Below are 21,705 nucleotides of genomic sequence, written 5' to 3'. Positions count from 1 at the left end.
AACACACACACTGCTGCCTGTCCTCGGGAGCGACAAGTTACAGTACAAGTCACGCAGCTGCTGTACGGTCGAGTAGTAAACAGTGCGACGCGGCAGCCACGCTCGAGGTAAGTTAATGAGGCGGAACAAAGGAAAGGCAGGAAGAGGAACGAGAACAAAGGAAGGCGACCTGCCAAAAAGCAGCCGCGGGCACTCGGACAGCAAGCCAAGAGGAGCTACAGACTTTTAACGAGCAGAAGCTGGAGGAGAGAAAGAAGAATAGAAGCAAAAAGCTGGCTTCGTCTGCATTTGAAATCGAAAAGCTGGATTCTTCATTCCAAGCAAAGATGGAACGTGCCGGCCCCCAAGGACTGGGTTGTTTGTCTTTCCTACTTTCTCCTGCATTTCAACTCAGACCGCGAAGGATTCAAGGTTTTGCTCTTCAGTCACCAGATTAAGCTTGCCGCGCGAACACAAACATTGCGTGCCCATATTGCCTCCCTGAAAGAAACGCCACGTGCCGAGATGCCTTGGGACAGGCTCTGTCTCTCCACATTTTTGGCCTGGGGTGCTGTTTCAACCGAAAGGCAGCCACCCACGCGTGCCTAGAATTCGTCCGTCGCCGCCGGCCCGCTCTGTCTTAGGGCGCGCAGCTGAAGCGAGGGGTAGCCCCTACAAGGTCAAGCGTCCTGTCCCAAGGTCTCTTCGCCCGGAGCACCTACTGCAGCTCTTTTCTGCGCCTACCTGAGGAATTCGTGTCATTTTTCTGCTTCTTGGCGTTCGCCATGGTTGGACTTCGGATCTCCCTCGCCCTCCCCGGGAGTGTTGCTACCACAGTCCTTCCCCTCCCTCCAGTTGCCTCGAAGGAAGACAGACACCCTCCGCCGCCCGCCCTCTTCTCCTCCCCTCCGAAAGGAGCGCCTCCTTTCCTCAATTGTCTCAGCTTGCTCTTATCAAGACTGGGGGGGCTGAGCGCTTGTCTCGGTCCCCGCGGACGGGCTCAGCCCTCTGCTTTGGCCTCGGAGGAGTGAGAGAAGCGCCGCGAGGCCGGAGGTTTGCGGAGAGTTGAACCCTAAACACGCGCTGCCATTTCGTATAAAGAAGCAAAGGAGGCTGGGATAGCCTGACGGGGTAAAGTACCCGTCTGAGGACACCACCTCAAGGTTCCCAGAGCGACGAGGCTTTCCGTGATACCTCCTTGTTGTTTTAAAGCTGATAAAGGGAAGGATTTATCCACAGATGCACCCCATTCTGTGATCTTGACCTGGCTTATTAGGCGTACCGATCAAATACGGATTGTGAAAGTACTTTTTCTTGATACCCAAAGCCATTGAAAGCAAATCGCCAGCCAATCTTTCTGAGATGAAATGGAAGAGGGAAACATTTCCTTTCAGGCGAGAAATTCTGCTGGTGTTTTCTAATTTCCGTAAGAGCAAACCAATCTGTAATATTTTCTGCTCACCATAAGTTCATGATACTTGAACTGGTAGCTTATTTTAAAGCATCTCTCCCAGTGAAGATCAGTTGTGGAAATGGATTTCTCTTCCTATACCATGGGATGCTGCCATATATATTAGCCATGGTGAAAACGCCAACCTGTAGAGTACGCAAACATTTGAATGAAACAGAGGGGGAAGCTTTTGCCATTACAAAACCATCAGGATTCCCAATGTGTCTACACAGGGAGGTTCCCCATAATTAGAATAGCTGCTTATAAATGAGATACATTGAATATTCACTTCACCTCAAGTGCTGCTTGGGTGGGGCCCATATGGGGTTAATTTTTAATTCATTATCTATTTTCTCTTTTAGAACAAAATCAGAAAAAAATTAAAGATAGTTGAAATACATGCTTAATATCTTTTGACTGATAGTGTCAAGAGTCATCCACTTGGAAATATCTGTTGTAATACATAGCTAAGCTTTGGCGACAGTATTTTAATTTTAGATTATATAATAGCATTTATAATTATGTCCATGTTTGTTAATATCTGTACAGTATTTGTTTTATTTTATTAGATTTATATCACCTTTATTATAGGTAATGTATAAGTAACTTTATAAGTATTTTGGTGCCTTCAAGTCTGCACTGAACTTTGGTGACTATCTGGGCAAGTCCCTGCAATTTTCTTGGCAAGATTTCAGAAGTAGTTTGCCATTGCCTTCTTCCTAGATTTTATAAGTACAGCATTTGAAACGTGGATTTACAGGCAGCTGTTACGTATAAGCTGGGTTGACAAGATCAGAAATGAGGAGGTGATAAGCTGCCTGGGAAAGCCAAGGGAAATCATCAAAACAGTTAAAAAACGAAGAATATTTCAGACATGTGATGCAACACCCAGAAAAATACGGCATACTCCATTTAATCCTCCAGGGAAAGATTGAAGGCAAACGAGGTCCAGGCAGAAGAAGAACATCCGTGGCTTCAAAATCTAAGGGATTGGTTTGGACAAAACCCAGCAGCACTTTTTTGTGCGGCTGCTGATAAAAACAGGATCGCCAACATCCGATAATGGATATGGCACAAAAAGAAGAAAGTTTATAAGAAAGTGACTGGCACAATGTCACCCAGCTGGTTTTATGCCCAAAGCAGGTCTAGAAATCATAGTCTCCCAGTTTCCAGTCTGATATTTGAACACTAAATCTATTTGGCTCTGATCAATGGACATATTTTCAGTTAATTTTATATTGTACTGATTAGATAATAAATAGCATAAATGAAGACTGAGATTCACTAAGAAGTGGAATTATGAAGCTATTTGTATAACATGAAGAGTCATTTAATCAAATTAACTGAACTACCTACATTTGCACAATATACCAAATCATGAATTAATCTACAGGCTTCACTAACCCAAAATGCTGAACCATTAACTATCATTATTTGGCAAATCCAACCTGAGCTTCACAAATCATGGTTTGCAAATTTAAATGACACACATTTAAACTCTGTTTGCAGTTCATGGAAATACTCTGGTTTCAAATGCTTGCCTATGAGTTTTAGAGTATGCCCATTTCTATTATTTTACTTTGTTCCATGCTGTCCATGAAAGGTTTTGTAACTATGAGATTGAAAGAAAAAGAAGAAACAGAATACTATCAAACTTGGGACTTATTTTATCGATGGCTAGAGGAAAGAATAAAGGATTAGGAATTAAATATATAATAGCGAATGTAAACTCAGACAGCACATTTGTTGAAAAATTATTACTGAATGTATGGGGGGAAAACAATAAAAACTCTTATAAAAAGGTTTTGTAACTTATGTGCTGCACAGCTATAATCAACCACACAAATGCTTTAGTTTTCAATGTGTTTTGTAAGTTAAATATTACGACTACTTAATAGGTTATTTCTTTGGATTAAAGTTTAATCTGCCTGTAAAATCACAGAATTGGGCAATACATGTTACTGCTTAGCCACCTGTTGGTGGACAGCCATAAATATTTAAAAATGATAATTGGTGATTGATGATTTTGTTGAATTCTGTGAGTGCTATGCAGAGAGTACCTACCACAATGGTTATTTTTCTGGCCATAACAGATACAAGATTCACCGAAGAATGTCATGCTGAGTAATTAGAAATATAAGTTCATTACCTAAACTGTAAGAAGCTTCCATAAAATGTATCAGTGTTCTACTTTATGTCCATTTTATATTGGTCTCATAGTCCATTCCTATATATTTCATGATGAAGTCTTTATGATAAGAGCAATGCATTTTATTGATACATACAAGAAACTTCATAAATAATAAAATACAGGATTTGAACATAGAATTGCAAGTTCATTCTCCTTCCAGATTATCTCAGTTGCAGACCTTTCCCGTTTAAATTGTTCTAGTTTTTTGAATACAAGTTAAAGAAAGTCTCCTTTACTCTTCTTTTCCTCTTTTTCTTTTAACTTGTGCTTCACTGATTGTACTGTACTTTGAACCTACATCAAGATAATCCGTATAAATTCCTGGCTTTGAGTCATTTTACAAGCAAGGCAAGTTGGTGGCAAGCCAAATGCTGTTTACATATTTAAAAGTCTGGATTTTTTTTTAAAAAAAAAACTGCTTGCCAAAACCAACAAATGTCAAATGTCCTTATTTGTGCTTTTGTTATGGATCCATTTTATCTATATGTACTGTATCAAAAATGCACAGCAAATATTTTCATGTTAGTAGAGTTATAATTAATATGCAACTTACAGATTTCCAAGTTAATTGGAGGGGATTTTGATTCAGAGACACCTGGAAAACATGGCGTGTGCTGAGCTAGAAATTTTGTGTTTCAAGAAAGTTTCCCTGGATGATTACTTATCTACCAAAGATTTTAAATACAACCACAAGCATATGATGTAGGACACACATTGTGTTTACATGGCACAATAATAAAGCTGAAAAAACACTTCTGAATTTTTATATCAAAATGTTCTGCAAAAGTTTTACCAAGTGTTTTAAGAACTTCTTAGTGACCAAGGAAGCATTTCAGAAATGTGCTGGAGTCAGGAAGCTTTCAAGCCACTGAACTTTAATGGATCCTTCTGTATGATGAACACTACTACTTCTTAAACTCTACAAAAGTCAAATGAATATTAAATTTCACCCAGTTTATATAAAATAGATGTTATTCTAAAGTCACAGGAGTACTTTATTTGAAATATGAAACAAATAATGATAACATTCTAATTAGGTATATAACTATATAAATTAAGGCAGATATTGTATCTGACTTCTCTAATAATCATGACATCTGTTTATTAATCAAATTTCTATAATTGCCTATCTCAAAAAAAGGACTATGGAAGGTAAATAAAAAATAGTTAAATTATAGATATAAAAATGTAAAAATCCACATTAAAAATAGTATAAAACAGATATACAAATCCTAGGCAGAGAGAGAATATAAATTCTCTCTCAGCAATGGATCTTTCTAAGCCCGCCTCTAGTTCCCTGGGACCCCAGATAACATAACCAGATTTTGAGGACCTTCCAGAATATTAAAGGCATGGAGCTCATCTAATTTTGGGATTGGGAAGAGGATGTTCAATAAGGCAAGCACCATGGCAGAAAAGGCATGTCTCCTACCTTCCTCTCCCAAATGTTATGTTCTTGGCTGATGTACCCTCAGAACACCTTCTCTGCCAGATTAACGGGATGGGCTGACGGTAGCTGGGAAGACTGATCCTCAGCTAGGGTGGTCCCATGCCATGGAGCCCAGTTCTATGTCTTCTTTGTGAATGAGACATGTAGGTGTTTTGTTAGGGCTGGACAGTTTTTATACAATATATTCTGTATTAATTAGTACTATTGCTTTATCAATTAGATTTAATAAAAATGTAAGAATGTGAATCAACTACTGCTTGGGCAGAAATCTTTGCAATTTGGGATCTTCTAGGCTGACCAATCTCATGGTTTGCTATGGAACTAAAGGAGAAAGGGAGGCTAAAGTTGAGCGATAAAGTAATTATCTGTACTTTTTGTTACTTTTAGTAGTAATCATAGAAAGCTACATGTAGCTTTGGACAGACACAAATGCACTCACTGAACTATTACTATGGAATATGCAAATTACCAGTTGAAAGTGAAGATGGTCTTTTGAGTGGTTATTCAGTTTTTGCTGGACTTTCTCTTTTAGCAAAAAAAGGCTTCTTTGCTTTTAACTCCCTCACTATGCATTTTGTAAACCACCCAGAGTCATGACTGACTAGGGCAGCCTTTTACAATTCCCAAATAAATAAATACAATTTTAAAATCCATGTGTGTATAGTACTAGGAAAAATGGTAGAATGACAGCTCAGGTTATTCCTTATTCTCATCCTCTAATGGCTCATATATATTTCAATTAATTTTGTATTTAAAATAAATTTCAATTAATGATTTTCCCCTTTTATTTTTAAATCATCTTAGGGTACTTTATACATACCACTTCACTACCTTATTGCTCCAGTTATAGCAGAACAAAGAAGAAAGAGAAGCATTCTTTTCTGGAAGAATAAAAAAAATGTGTGATCTAGATAAGTCTTGACGAGTACTTTGTAGCTGCCAGTGTTCACTTTAAGATCAACTTTAGATATTAGATGTTCACTATTATATGCTGTAATCTTATACTGTTTTACCAGAGTAACTTAATTTAGATAAACAGACTATAACTTCAGATTCAAAGAACCCTGTCTTATCTGCTTTCATGACTCTTCTGGTGCAGTAATGTACAATGTAAGTGAACTTGCAGTGTGCCTAATCAATGGAGGACAGCTTCCAATCCTCCTTTTTTCAGTACACAAATGCTCAGTAACAACAGGCTGGATTTTTTGTATAGCAGAAAGGAATCATCAAACTTCTTTCGCAAAGTCTTAGGTAGTTATCAAGAAACTGGATACTATCTAAAGGCTAACAAATACAAAATGGCGGAAGATAATAAAATAAAAAGCTCATCAAGTGAATTCTGTAAGTTCTTCTTCTAATTTTTGTTGATGGAATAAATACATGACATATATTCAGTTTAGCATGTTTAATTTTTTCCCTTTCTAAACAGATAATTTTATTTCACACCTATTCACTTTTAAAATGTCCACTTCATTAATAAAGGCACTAGAAGAAAATGCATCAAAGACTGTTTTTCAAATAATATCAAGTAATTCATCAATTTTTTATACTTGAGGCGGAATCTGACTCAGTAGTCATTATTTATAAAAACTTTGGGAATGAGAAGCCCATGAAAGCATCCTTGCACAGTTATTAAATCAATTCATAATGATAAATTAGTCTTAAAATTAAATTTTGAGATATTCCAGAATAAAAGGGATATATTATTTAAGCAACATACATAATAAAGGACAAATATCTTTGTATCAAACATTTTCTGGTTTTGCAATTCATGATAGATATTTATCTTCAATAGAAGTATTCTTTTAAATAGTTAATAAACTATTGTTTTCAGAGAATTACAATATCATTGGAGAACTGGAAAACAGCTGTTTTGTGGTAAAAACAAATATTACATACATCATACAATGTCAATATACAAATGACTGAACATTTCCAGTCATATTTTTTAAAGTCTTTCAAATATTTGGTTTTTGCCTTTTGGGGTATTTTTCTTCTATAAGAAAAATCAAACAGAAGAGATATTCATTGATTGTGACCCCAAGGATTGACCTACTTTTTTTTTCCTTTATCTCATGCCATCTTCAGTATTCACTTCCTTCAGTTTAGAGCAGCATTCATTGACAATCCTATCTACTTAAGGCAGCTGCTAAAATATCCAATTCATCTCTAAAAGAGGTGTCCCCGATCCTTATAGTTTAAGAATGCATACATAACTGATGAAAGAAGTGCTACATAAAAATATGCATATTAGTGTCTTCTCCTGGTGAGTAGAAAGTCCAGTTGCATGTTCACTGTCTCTTTAGGACAGCTTTGTAACAATAAAGGGCTCTATCACTTCAGAAAAATCTTGTTACAGGTCTCTGTTGACTTCATACTGGCACATACATGCAGCTCGCTGACTGTCAAGATATGGCTTGCATCCGAGATGTATGAGTGCATCAAACACTAGTTGTACTGTAGATTCACAAGCTGCAAGATAGGGGAATATCTTTAATAGTACAATAAAGAAAAGCTGTCATTATCTACTTGAGAAGAAAAGATAAATAAACCATAGTACAATCATAGCTTTGGGCAATGAGTGACTCAAATTACAATTAATGCGATGTTTTTTACCAACTGAAGTTGCAGGAATTAATCTACCAATAAGACTTAGAATTAGAACTGACAGTGTTTACAAGAAATGCAGAATAGTGATACAAATAGCTAATTTCCCTTATTTCCCCATCAGAAATATTTCTACATTAATCAACAAACATAAATGGTAGGTATTAAATATCAATTGAAAAAAGTGACTTATGACCATTTTTCACACTTATGTCCATTGCAACATCCCTAGAGTCACGTGATCAAAATTTAGGTGCTTGGCAGCGGGCTCATGGTTATGAAGGTTGCAGTGTTCTAGGGTCATGTGATCACCTTTTGCATCCTTGTGACAAGCAAAGTCAATGGGAAAATCAGATTAATTTTACAACTGCAGTGATTCACATAGGAACTGTGGCAAGAAAGGTTGTAAAATGGAACAAAATTCACTTAACAAATGTCTCAGCAACAGAGATTCTGGGCTCAATTGTGGTTGAAAGTCGAGAACTACTTGTATAGTTTAATTACTCCTACAATACCAATACATTATAATCACAAATATGTTTGTGAAGCTACACTATGATTTTTTTAACTAGCAAAACTTGGACAATTTCATCTCTCCATAATATTTAGTCTTAAATCTCCATCCTCTTCCTTGCAGAACATTTTTAAATCCATAGTTTATTTAAAGGGAATAAAGAGAAAAACATTAGATGGAGAAACAGTTAGCTTAGCCTATAAGTAATTTAATTTAATCCTGAAAACTAAGTGGATGGTTTAATCTGAAGAGTTTTAAATAAAACTTAATGGGCGATTCTGTTATATTCTTTATTCAAACATGATTTCCTTTAAATAACTGAACGTAAGTACATACCTATCCATTTGAACATATAGAAGAACCAAGTTGTAGATAATGCAATCACATTAACCTGATACTCTGGTTTAAATTTTTCTTTAATTGGGCTCAGATTATATAATCTTGGTAAATCTCTTATCACACCATATTTCTCAAGAATGGCTCACCTTGCACAGACTCAGGTATTCCTAATGTCTTCTGCACATCTCTACAGATCTTTGAAAGGCAATATTGAAACTGCTCATCACAATCATGCTTTTTGCTACCACAAGTGTCGTAACATCTGTCATGTTGATTGCAGCATTTTGTCATTGAAGGAATGCCAATGTCAAACTGAAAAACAAGTTCTAGTGATTAGCATCTTGAGAGTTAAATGCTATTTAAAGCCCATAAAGTTAAGAAATTTTCTCTTCTGAAGGAGCTCTAAGAGTAGATGAAAGGTGATGGGAATGTTGCAATATGCATTGATGAACATCCATTCTCCATTTTCCCAGTTCCTTCCCTCCCACTCTGCCATTGCTGAAGTCCCAGAATGGCATATTCCCATTTCCGCAGTCACCTCTCAATCTTCCCATTGCCTTCCCTCCCTCACTTCAGCTGCTAATACCTTTGACTTTTCCTGTATCCCCAACCTCCACTTCTACTTAGAAAAAAGTAAATTCATTTTGTTCTGTGCACAGGCCTAAATATCCAAAATGTGTGTTTGGACCAAGTCTCCCCATGGATTCTATGAGACGATCAGTTCATACATGGGGTATTCTGCACATCTGTTAGCAACTTACATGAACTCCAAAGAGTGGAGAACCACATCCATTGGGTGGTGAAGGTTTATAGCCATAGCGAGATAAAGGTTTGTATCCTGTAAAATGTTAAGTTTAGAATATGTAAAATGCTTCTGATTTTTCTAAACTCACTCAAGACAATAATTTATTAACCTATTGTTAAAGATATATGAACATTTGTTCATTAGTTATATATCACAACCTTCGAGTACTTAAGGTATTATACATAGCACTTTCTCCTCCAAACTTTTTCTCTTAACAATGACATGGTGAAGTACTTGGGATGAAATGAAATGCAGCTACCAGGTCATCTCCTGAATTTCCACCGAGTCTGGATTTGATCCAAAGTCACTAGTTCCACATCCATACCACTTTTTCATCTATTGTCTCAATTGTCTGAATTTAGCAAGATAATTAACTTAATCTCACAGCACTGTACACATCTATTCAGAAATCATATCCTTTGAATTGAATTTGCTTACCAAATGAATGAATATAAAACTGCAAAGCATTTCTCAAATTGTGACCAATTGGATCACTAATGTCTCTGGAGTTATCTTCTGTTAATTGTTTTGAAGTGCTGTATTGGATATCCATTATGAAATTAAAATGCCAGTAAGGTTTTTTTTTTAAAATAGCTATTCAGTTTGGGCATGTTAATAAAGTTCCATTAATTTACTTTAGACTTAATATGTAGAGGTTCATTTAACCACTTGCCAAGGTCTCCCCTAATGATATGGACATAAGATTAAGGTTGTGAAACCACAATAAATTCAAAGAATTAGAGCAATAAATATATGAAAACTGGGTTTCAATGAGTTAACCTAGCCTTTTAAGTACTGTTGAAAGAAGAATGGATTATATTTCACATCCATTTCCAAATTTTCTAATCTGTTTAGCAGAATTGATGCTTACATAAATAATCTCTTCTGCCTTCTGCAATATAATCCTTGGCATTTTCACAAAATAACAGGAACTGAATATGCTTGAGATCATGATAAAATATAACAATGGCTATATTGTATGCAGTAAGGAGCCAATATAATTGTTATTGCTACTATTTTAAATACATTTTAGGCATCTCTTGAAAGTACAAATATGAGACTTCAATCCTATAACCTGGGATTGAGTTCCACTAAATTTAGTATGATTACTTCTGAAATAGCCAAATACAGGAATATGCTGTTCAACTTCCAGCATTAATGTTTACATCTGTCATCTGCAACTTATAGACATTTTTTGGTTTGAAAATATTGTATTTATACCCTGTTTTTTCCTATGTTGTGGCTGGGATGCTCACTGTTCAAATTTTAGATTTGCCTGACTTTAGCAAGAAGCAATTTATATGTTTTTGTTATTTTTATGCCATTCCCTTAACTTACCTTTGCATGGACAAAAAAAATAAATTCATTAAACATGTTTGGCTTCATAACAAATAGTTAAACATATATACATTTCTTCTAATATAGTATTATTACCATCACTGCATTTATACTGACAGAGTCCATCCTCTCCTCCCAGGAGATCCAGAGCAGCATTTAGATAAGTATCGATCTTATGAACGCCGTTTCTGATGGTCTTCAATGTCATCCTCCAATCCGGAGTTTCGGGCTCCTGGCATCGGCTCGGCTCTAGCAGTATGGCGAATAAGGCCCCGGTCACGAGCAGCGGCAACAAGACCGCTCGCCTTACCGGCATCTCCGAACGCCCGAGGGCCGGAGTTCTAGAACTCCCACGCATAAACGCCGTGGGTTCTGTAACTCGGGGCACAGCAGCCTTCGAAAAGTTCCGGGAAAGGCGAAGGCTGGATCTCTCCAAATGCTAACTGGCAGCTCATTCCGGGCACGCCGACCCAGTAGCTGCCCCTCACCCACGCGGATAGCGGCCGCGCAGAGTCCTCGCACCTATAGTCAGCCGAGGTTGGAAAACATCCACCATGCCGCAAAATGCTTTCGGTACCTGCTTCCGCAACACCGCCAGATCGCCCTGCGCCAGCCCTTTTCTGGGCGGAAGAGGAAAAAAAAAAGGGGGGGCGTTGCCAATCCTTTGGGAAGCAAAGTAAGAAGTCGTGGCGCAAAGAGTCAGGCCGAGCGGGCGCTTCAATTATCCCAGAAGTGGTTTAGCACAGATTTCCTCCAAGGGCCTTAAAGAGACAGAAGCAGTTTTCTCTGGCATTCAAAGCTTTCTAGTGTGATTTACACTCAAAACTGACTTGAAGGGACAGCTTATTATATTATGATAATCTCAAAGAGTACGAAGCCTCCCAGGTGATCCCTTGCAGGAAGACTCTCGGTCCCCAATGGGTTCAATGGAGGCACTGGATGGAAATTCATCAAGGAGAGAAGCAACCTAGAACGAAGGAGAAATTTCCTGACAGTTAAAACAATTGGTGGAACAACCTGTCTCCAGAAGTTGTGAATGCTCCAACACTGGAAGTTTTTAACAAGAGATTGGACAACCACTTGTCTGAAATAGTATAGGGTTTCCTGCCTGAGTATGGGGTTGGACTAGGTCCCTTCCAACTCTGTTTTTCTGTTCTGTTCTCTTCAGTGAAACTTTGTGCATACCACTCCTTCATTTGAAGGCAACACATTAGTCTGTAGCACCTTTTCCTGCCAACAAATTGCATCAGATGTGTTGATAAAGTGTGAGGTGAGGCTCATGAAATGCTTAGACTGTGTTTTGATACAATTTACTAGTCAGAAATGGGCTGCAAACTTTTTTTTTTTACTACCATAGACTAACATGGAACTCCTACAATCTCCACTTAAGGGAGCATTTTGTAGTGTCAATAACTCCCCTACTTGTTTTTCTTACGTGGAGGTACAATAGAATGGAGGGAGAAGGGTTTTTAAAATCTACTTTAAAAGGCTTTCTTTTTATTTGCACTTTTCCTTAGCTTGCTAATTTATAAAAGGCGATGCTTTTTCAGTGTCCCCAGTCTCATGGGGTCACCTACACATGAAGCCATAAACATTAATCTGGGCTGAGATCACCCGGCTTGTATAGGTCAATTTGATTAGCTAACTTCTGGCCATATTGGTTGAATTTCTGGGTGTTGTAATTTAAAGAACAGTCCGAAAGTATTGATTCCAGCAAGCATTTTTTTTCTTTTTCCCCTCATCCATCCCTTCCCATTACTGTCTGCTTTTTCCTCCCCCCCCCCCCATTGAGTTGTGTCCAATTCTCTGAAACTGCTCAGAAAAGTCCCTGCAGTTTTCTTGACAAGGCTTTTCAGAAGTGATTTGACATTGCCTGGTTCCTAGGGCTGATTAGCTCAGGGTCCCCAAATTGGCTTTGTGCCTGAGGTGAAATTAGGAGGGTGACCTTGGGCCAGTCACTTTATCTCAGTCCTAGGAATGAAAAGTCTTGTTAAGAAAATTGCAAGAACTTGTTCAGGCAGTATCCAAGAATCAGACATGATCGAATGGAAGAAATAAAAAAGTTTCATCATTACTATAGAACAGATAACTGATGGGAGAGACTGAAATTGTCAACCATAGTTTATTTTTTTAAATATCTGGAACTGCACATAATTTCACTCTCATTTCTATATTGTGGCATATCATGATAAAATATACATGGACTTTGTTTTTATGAAATATTTCTATTTGTGCATAGTTACCATATTTTTATTAAAGAGGATGATATCTATTGAAATAATAAACTGAGTATTCAGCTGTGGCATGTCTGACTAGTAGCCTATGCTTATTTCATAACATAGGAACAGAAAAAAATCTCTGAATCTTTTGATCCAATTCCCTGCCTAGACAGGAATTATTGAATCATAGAGATGAAAGTCATCTTTCATAGAGGTCATCAAGGCCAATCTGCTGTACTGCAAGATTTTCTAAAGGTAAAATTTTCCCCTGCCAGTTATGTCCTGATCTAGGGAGCAATGCTTATCTCTGATTCACAGCTGAAGAGCCAGCGTTGTCTGAAGATGCTTCTGTTGTCATATAGTCAGCATAACTATATGCTAAAAGTACATGGAACACTGTTACCTTCCCACCAAAGTGGTGCCTGTTTATCTACTTGCATTTGTATGCTTTTGAACTGCTAGGTTGGCAGGAGCTGAGGCAAATAATGGAAGCTCACTCCGTCATGTGGTACTTAAGTCTTGAACTGTCAACTGTCCTGTCAAAAGCCCAATATCTAGTCCAGGGGTCTTCAAACTTTTATGACTTGTGGACTTCAACTCCCAGAGTTCCTCAGCAGGCACGCTGGCTGAGGAATTCTGGGAGTTGAAGTCCACAAGTCTTAAAAGGCCAAGTTTGAAGACCCCTGATCTAGCCTATGCTTGAAAATCTCCAGTGAAGAGAAAGCATCCATTCCATGTGGTAGTCTATTTCACTAACAGCTTTTACTACAATAAATTCCTTTAAATGTATAATGTATATCTACATCCCTAAAGTTTTATCTCATTAGTTCTTATCTGCTGGAGCAAGTGGGAATAAGTCCTAAGCTTCTACAATGTAACTACCAGTGAAGATAGCCATCATGTTCCCTTTCAGTCTTCCCTTCTACAAGCCTAGGTCTTTTCACCTTCCTTGTAAGATTTGGTTGTCAATCCTTTCACTGCCTTGGTATTCTTTCTTTGGACATGTTCTTAGACCATGCCTTAAAAAAAAATCTCCAGTGATGGAACACTAACAACTCCCTTCCCTTCCCCTACAAAGTTTTCTTAAACTAATGCTGTTTCCCAATTTTTATCTCTTCTGAAGTTGCCTTAATCTTTTGTTAACCACAACAATGCCTCCAGCATTGTTAACCTTGTAGTTATTAGCACTTCCACCTTTGAAAGAAAAACATCCTAATCCTGTCAAGCTCCTTTTTGTTTTGTGGTTCAATTACATTGGACTGCCCTAGAAATGTATATAAATCACTTTGGGTTCTTTGCCATTTTAAATAAGAAAGAGAAGAGAGAAACATTGTCCTTGCTGTCTTGCAAGTAAATAAGTTGCTTTCACCTGAAGCTGCATGTCCAGGGCTCTTAAACTTTTCCAGCAGATACTACCAAATTATGATGCCTCATAAGTAAATAATGGCAAACATGTTTTTCAGTCTATGCCGAAAGTGGCCATTCCATGTTTCTAAAATGTGAAAAGCTGTCTATAATGTGCAATGCCTTTTTGTAAGAAATCTGTGCAGTTTGATATGTTTCCCCTTCATCACATCCTGGATTTAAATGGTTTGGAGAACAGTATATAGTAGTTTATATTTATGTTTATATTGTTTATATAATAGCATGTTTACATTCTATGTTTATATTCTAGGATGTATCTTTATTTATAGTTGCAATTTTATTATATTACTACCATGCATAGCTAGTGGATCTTAATACAAAACTAATGAGAAACTTATTGCTTGTTGCATGCATCATTTTTTATTTGAATATACAAAGTGAATATATCAAAACAGAGCAGATGTTTCTAAAAAGCAGCAAGGTTTTAAAGCCATAAATGTAAAATTTTATAAGTCACTAGAGCTCTTCTTCTAGGGCATAATCCATATTGAAATATGCTTTTAAGTATTAGAGATTTTCACAGACTTAAAATATACTTTTATATATATCTACTTAGAAAGACGTTTCAAATAATTCTACCATTTCCAATTTAGTATAGTGATTAAAACATCAGGCTCGAAACTGCCTTAGACACAAAGCCATCTGGCTGACCTGGGACCAGTCAACTCTGCTTCAGCCTCTAGGAAGGAAGCAATGGCAAACCATTTCTGAAATCTTACCAAAATTGCAGGGATCAGGCAGCTGACAGGAGAAGACTGACTCAAAGGCACAAACAATAAAACAAAACAAAATTTCAAATTGTATAGAAACTATTGTTATTGCTCAATTAAATTAGTTGACCTTCAAATACTTAATACAGTATATGTTGAACAGAATCACCAATTTTCTAGTTGATCTTTGTTTCGTTAATGCAGGTAAAAGGGGGAAATATCTGCATTCTAACAATCACAAATTATATTTGGAAATGAGAGCTATTCCAGTATGCTGAGCAATCCAATCAAAATAGAGTGCCACTTTTGTATAAACACCAGGATGTCCCTTTTCACCACAGTTTTCACCCCAGCTCACAACACCCCAAAGATATCCCACATTGTTACGGTCAAAACAAACCAAAGGTCCTCCTGAATCACCTTTACAGGCATCTACAGAACCATCATCAGTACCTGAAATAAGAAAAACAAAAAGAGTTGCCTACGAACATTCTTCATTTTATATTTTAAAGTAGAAGTTCACATGATATTTGCTGGTCATTCACTGAAAACATATTACTATACATATGCAGTATATTACTTGTATGCTATGACTTTTAATCTAAAGTGTTTGTAATTCATTCAGTTAAATTATTGTTATCACTCATATTATTATTATTTTATTTTACTTTATTTTATTTTATTATTTTTTGAGATTTACATCTTGTCTTTCCTCCAGGACTTCAAGGAATATACACAAGATTCCTTGTCCCATTTTTACCACAACCAACCATCCTGTGAGGTATTGAGATACTGTGATTGAAATGATAGTAATTGATTCAATGTCAGCATTAAGCTTCTATGACTGAGGTAAACCTGAACTCAGATCTCCCAAATCCCTAGTTCAATATGTGAACCTTTATTCTATACTGGTTTTTAATACTGAATTAAAACAATGTCAATCAGGAAGAAAACCTAAAGTGCATATAATAAACTAGTGTGCCCAGAGCTGAACAGATGTTGCCAATGAAATTCTTTCTCAAAACAAGACATATGTTTTAACTACCTATCCATAATTGATTTGTGATGGCTGGAAAGCAGTGCATTCTAGATTGGGATGATATATTTAATATTGAAATTTTCACTGAGCCCAACATTTGATAGTCCATTTCTATCTACCAGCTCAGGTATTGGTGTCAGAATAGAGGTAAGAATGATACATTTCATGCTCACCGGCACATTCCATTCCTTTGAAATACCGATTCTTGTAGATTTCTGAACAGTTACCCATTAAAGTAACATAACCCCATTTAAGAATATATTGTCTTGTGGATTCTAAACAAGAAATGAGAGAAGAGTCAGATAAATCAGTACCAAATATTAATTATAAAATGATTTCCAAGAGGTTGTCAAATTCAAATTGACTCAATTGAGCCAATTCTTTTTGTGGCAAATAATAATTACATTTTTTAAAAAAAAATAATGTATTGTCTTTTTTCAAAATATATACATTATAATGCATTTTTTCATCCTATTTAAGAATACTGCATTTTTGCACATTTTTTCCTTGTGGTATTGGCCGTTCAGCGAGACAGTCTCAGCGACCCTCTGCTCTCCCTAATGCAGTCATTAAAAGACCATGTGGGCCGTTAAATGGAGTGTGGGATGCTTCAGGGGTGAGTCGAGGTCTACCATACCTCTTGAGATACCCCATGTTCCATTCTCCATTTCTCAGGGTCCCCACGGTTCTTGGACCTGCTTTCCCCCACACCAGGTACTTGCAGATAGTCCCCCTCTTCACCAGGTCGCTGCATGCCTTTGGCCTCCTCCCCAAAGCCCTGTCATCTATTGCACACTTATAATTTGAAGATCTCTAGAGCTCTGGCTCTTTCCTCAGCTCTGTGCAGACTGCATTAGGAAAACAGAACAGTATTGTCTGTCCCTGGGCCACATGGCAGTCTCTGGGAAATGGGTGCCATTTTGACATGCCTGTAAAGAATTATGGGAATGCTGAAATTGGAGGTCTCTTCTGGAAGACAGCCAAACATCCCAGGGACAAGTGGCCTGCCTTCCTTCCCCAACATGAGGTCCAAATATCTTCAGAAAATAAATGGGGCACAGACAGGCCAAAGGCTGGAGGGACCCGGCAGAGTGAGATGGGGGAAGAGAGGCTGGGCAGCTTGTAAAGGCAAAGGACCATGGGACACTGCAGCAGCCATAACTTCAAAATGTGGTCATAAATAGCTTTTGAGGGAGGGGGTGTCTGTCATAACTTCAAACAGTGGCCAGATGTTAAGTGAGGACTACCTGTACCTAGCGAATTTTATTTATTGAAAACATTTATCTAGCCACCCATCTTATATCAAACTGGATGATTCCCAATCAACAATTGCAACATTATAAATAAAAGGGACCTCCTTTGCTTTCCATCATCAAATGGAACCCAGACAGCCACTGGAGCTTAAATAGGTGCTAGAGTATGTGTATATTCGCTCTGAAGAAAACATTTTTATAATCTCACCAAATAGAAAGCATTAATTACCTTCATCAAGTCCCCAGCCAGAAACTTTACACCGATGACCATCTCCGAACATATATTGTGACCAGGGAATGCATACTGGCACGGTATCAGGTGGAGAACATGGAGTCCCCTCATTTTTCGTTTTCATCTCCAGTAAAGCAATATCGTTTTGATATGTTTTGGAATTATAGTCCTCATGTATTATCATGTCCTTTAAAGAAAATGTTTCTACCCTGGTATTGAACTTTATTGAGTCTACTAACCCAGTCCAAATCTTATAAACATGGAGACGGCTCCTCCTAGCAAAAAGAAAAAAAAAAGAGAGGAAGAGAAATATTGATTAAAATATAACTTAACAGAAAAGTAAATTTGGCTCCAATTAGATTTTGAGTTGATTAAGAACCAAAATGTTTTATATAATCTTCCACTTTTAGAGACACATTTACCCAATTGATAGGAAGGCAGATTCTTAATAAACATTAGAGAAAATCCCCCACAATAGGAATATTTTAATGGAAGATTCAATTAGCCAAAGTTGTGGTGAGCCTTTGCTGAATGTATTCAAGTGGAGGCTACATGGCCTTCTGTTAGGAGTAATTAATTTGGATTCCTGAACAAAGCAAAGGAGTCAAGTTAATGGTGTGAATACTCTTAACTCTTTCAGTTTCATAGATATAGATATTTCTAACATTCATTAGAAAATCTTTATTTAGTCACTCCTGAGACACTACTAAGGCACTCAATGACTTGTGAACTTCTGAGGCGCTATCAAAGCACTTTTATGACTTGTGGACTTCAACTCCCAGAATTCCTGAGCCAGCAGATGCTTTAAACACAAGCACTATGTCTATGTCTCTATTTGTCTAATCCCACAAGCATTATATACTGAACTTTGAGATGGCTTTCTTACCTCTGCCAACATCCAACCACCACTCTACATAATCCAAAAGAAGATCGTAGAGGTAGATCTATAAGGCAAATCAAATACTAACAGCCATACCTTCTTCCTCGCAAACATATATTACAAGCGGAATTTGATACTCTGTTATATTTCCAGAACTAAGTAAATAACTTTGAATAGATTTATTAAGAAAACTTTTATAACTAAAAATAGTTGGGCTGTTATGGTTATAATATAAGATTTTATCTGAAGTTCTGTTTTTCTTTAGTCGTCATTACAAGAAAGTCCCAATCAGCTTAATTTAGAACTTTAAGGAATTATAACAATACCAAAGGTCTCCTACCGAACGCAGTGTGCAGCGGTCAAAATCCAACAGCCTCCAATGTACACCCCACCACAGTTCATTGTTTGCCCTTCGCCTCTAATGGCCACTTGCCAGGGAAAGTCATGCTATTAAAAAAGGGGAAAGAGGCTGAAGAAAATCAATGTACGGTAACTATCTGGATTGTTACAGATATTGCACTTTTAAAAACCGGAACAGTTTTCGATAAAAATTTACATATATACCCAGCAAGCTCTTCTTTTATCCATTAGTGCAGTGGTTCTCAACCTTTTTAATGCCGCGACCCCCAACCGGTCGTAAGTCGAGGACTACTCAACCGGTCGTAAGTCGAGGACTACTCAACTGGTACAGCACCGTTTGCAGAATGGGACTTTTGGCGGGCTCAGCAGGGCAGAGACAGCCTGGACAATTCCTATTGGCTTTTGAAAGCCAATAGAATTAGACTCTATTCAAGAGAGTCTATTCTATTGGCTTTCAAAAGCCAATAGAATAAAAGGGAGTAGCACAGCTAAGGAAAAGGGGGAAAAAATGGCGGACTGCGTTGTTTGGCGAACCCCGTGAAATGGTCGTTCGACCCCAAATGGGGTCCCGACCCACAGGTTGAGAACCACTGCATTAGTGGATTTATTTAATCTACAGAATCAGCAAAATGTGTAGAATAAATAGCAATTCTCCAAATATTACAGAACATTAATTTTACTTGTGCTGCCCATTCTGGCTCTCTATCTTACAGCTAGAGAAAGAGAGAAGGGAGAAATAAGAAAGCAGGGACATAAAGATTGAAACTGTAACATGAAAATTAACTTCTCATTATATTCTCCAGATTTTACCCTTTATTCATTTCTGAGGCACTACCAAAGCACTCAATGACCTGTGGACTTCTGAGGCACTACCAAAGCACTTTTATGACCACAACTGAGCCCAAAATTTCCCTTGCTAAGCCAGACAGTGAGTGACTTTTGCCCCCTTTTACGACTTTTCTTGCCACAGTTGTTAAGTATTTTGCTGCAGTTGTTAAGTTAGTACAATGATTGGTAAGTGAATCTGGCTTCCCCATTGACTTTGCTTTTAAGGTTGCAAAAAGTGATCACCTGACTCCAGGATACTGCAACCATCATAAAACATGTCAGTTGCCAACATCCAAATTTTGATCACATAACCATGAGGATGCTGCAAGAGTAGTAAATGTGAAAAAGAGTCATAAATCACTTTTTCATCACTGTTGTAATTTCAAATGTTCGCTAAATAAACAGTTGTAATTCAGGACTACCTGTATTGCACCCAATTAGTATACTATGTATGTATTTTTATCAGTGTTATAGTTTAACCAATTGCCATCCTTTGCATTTACCGGTTTTGCAGTAAATCCACCAATGATTCTCTTCTGACGAGTAACTGTGTGATTTGTAATGCCACAGGATATTACAGGCAATAAAGTCTTTGTCCTTTTTCTTTCTTTAATAAAACATAAACAGTGTCATAATGCTCATACACTAAGGTTTTTTAAAGCCTTTACTATGAAAGATTTAATCTTAACTACTTCTACAATTGTCTTAATTTTAGAGAGTTATCCCAGATGTCCACTGAAAATCAATACGGTAAAATTCTAATAACTGTAAAATTACAGTTCTATTCAGAGCTACTTTAAAAATGGATAATATTTCAGTTTAGCAAATTGCTTTACTTCAACTGTTGTATCCAACCCTACTGGGACATTGTCACATCCTCAGAATTTAAAAATGTGAAAATAGAGAAGATTGCTTTTAAAGTATCAGGTTTTATGCTAATTTATCTACACATTTACCTTCATCCATGGACTCTATAACTTGATTTGAGTCTCCTGCAAGAAAATTAAAAAAAAATTAATTTGAAAGTATTGTAAAAGAAATTTTCCCAGTAGAGAATATATATAAATTACTTTAATTGAACAATTACTTGTTAACATTAGACTGTCCCATTTATGTGGCTTTTCAGAGCTTTTTGATGTTTAATAATTAGAATTGGTCTCCACATGCACATAATATCTGTTTTTAAAAAATATAAAAGTAAATTAGTGGACTATGACTACAACAGAGTATCATATGCTGCAGATTGTTGGTAGGATTGCAGTAGAGCAGGGATGTCAAACTGCCGGCCCACGGGCCGGATGCATCATGCCGAAACTACGCCCACCTCATTGCCGGCAATGGGAAAAAAGTCCGCAACACGTTGCGACATGTCATGTTGTTGCGAGTTTGACACCTCTGCAGTAGAGTATCACATACTTAAATATCTCCTTGTGTAGAATGTCAATACCTCCTTTGAGCCCCTATTGGTTTTCAGCATTACAGGTACTTTGATTCTACAATGGTTCATCACATTCAGCCATACAGCCCAAGAGTCCAAGATGAACAGTAGAGCATATAGACTCAATTCAGACCTGCTTCTGCCTAGCAATTGATATGTTCACCTTTAAAACAAAGGAAGCATAAATACCATCTCCCAATTTATCTTATGAAGCAGACAATGAAAGAGCACAAAATTACAGAATAATGGTATTAATAAGGAGATATTATCTTTACAGCCTACTTTTACTTTTATCCATAGCCAAATTTACCATTGTTGCTTCTTTTTCTTCCTTCAGTTTCTACTGAAGTAAAATAATAGTTAATATTTATATGTCTATGGAGAGTCCTAATCATCCAGGTCATGGTTGTCTGAAAGGAGCTTTTTCAAGAGGCAACTGGAGTTTCTTGTATTTCTTTGAAGACGTTTTGCTTCTCATCCAAGGACATAGATAAACCTCCAAGTGGCCTCAACAACTCTCTAAAACACCGATGTCAAACTTGCCACATCACATTACGTGTCGTGACGTATCGTGAGTTTTTTTGCATTGCCAGAGCTGGGGTGGGCACGGCCTCCGTATGATGCAACTGGCCCACGGGCCAGCAGCTT

General features: G+C 37.3%; 3 protein-coding genes across 4 annotated transcripts in view; all 3 read right to left on the bottom strand.

Moving 5' to 3' along the window:
* CASP6 (caspase 6) overlaps positions 1–2,297 on the bottom strand; it is a 16,893-nt gene extending 14,596 nt beyond the window's left edge. Inside the window, exon 1 of the mRNA XM_039338362.1 lies at positions 724–2,297. Within this exon, the coding sequence (XP_039194296.1) occupies positions 724–766 (43 nt within the window). The 5' untranslated portion in view covers positions 767–2,297. The remainder of the gene's footprint in view (positions 1–723) is intronic.
* Positions 2,298–6,460: 4,163 nt separating this feature from the next.
* PLA2G12A (phospholipase A2 group XIIA) lies at positions 6,461–11,376 on the bottom strand. The gene is made up of 4 exons (XM_039338359.1): positions 10,770–11,376; positions 9,292–9,368; positions 8,677–8,842; positions 6,461–7,542 (listed from the first exon to the last, which is right to left on the bottom strand). Exons 1-4 carry the CDS (start codon positions 11,029–11,031, stop codon positions 7,424–7,426), a joined length of 624 nt encoding a protein of 207 aa, XP_039194293.1. The 5' UTR covers positions 11,032–11,376; the 3' UTR covers positions 6,461–7,423.
* Positions 11,377–14,654: 3,278 nt separating this feature from the next.
* Positions 14,655–21,705, bottom strand: part of CFI (complement factor I) — a 36,919-nt gene continuing 29,868 nt past the window's right edge. For both annotated transcript variants that reach the window (XM_039338351.1, XM_039338350.1), the window contains exons 8-13: positions 20,576–20,611; positions 20,123–20,226; positions 18,772–18,878; positions 17,549–17,826; positions 16,240–16,341; positions 14,655–15,480 (exon numbers count right to left, since the gene is read on the bottom strand). In XM_039338351.1, coding sequence (XP_039194285.1) covers positions 15,263–15,480; positions 16,240–16,341; positions 17,549–17,826; positions 18,772–18,878; positions 20,123–20,226; positions 20,576–20,611 — 845 coding nt within the window. In that variant the 3' untranslated portion in view covers positions 14,655–15,262. The remainder of the gene's footprint in view (positions 15,481–16,239; positions 16,342–17,548; positions 17,827–18,771; positions 18,879–20,122; positions 20,227–20,575; positions 20,612–21,705) is intronic.

The sequence above is a fragment of the Crotalus tigris genome, unplaced genomic scaffold (assembly GCF_016545835.1).
Source record: "Crotalus tigris isolate CLP2741 ecotype Arizona unplaced genomic scaffold, ASM1654583v1 scf7180000017695.2238764, whole genome shotgun sequence".
Taxonomy (NCBI): domain Eukaryota; kingdom Metazoa; phylum Chordata; class Lepidosauria; order Squamata; family Viperidae; genus Crotalus; species Crotalus tigris.
Note: the sequence above shows the minus strand (reverse complement) of the source record. Positions and strands in the feature narration are given on the sequence as shown.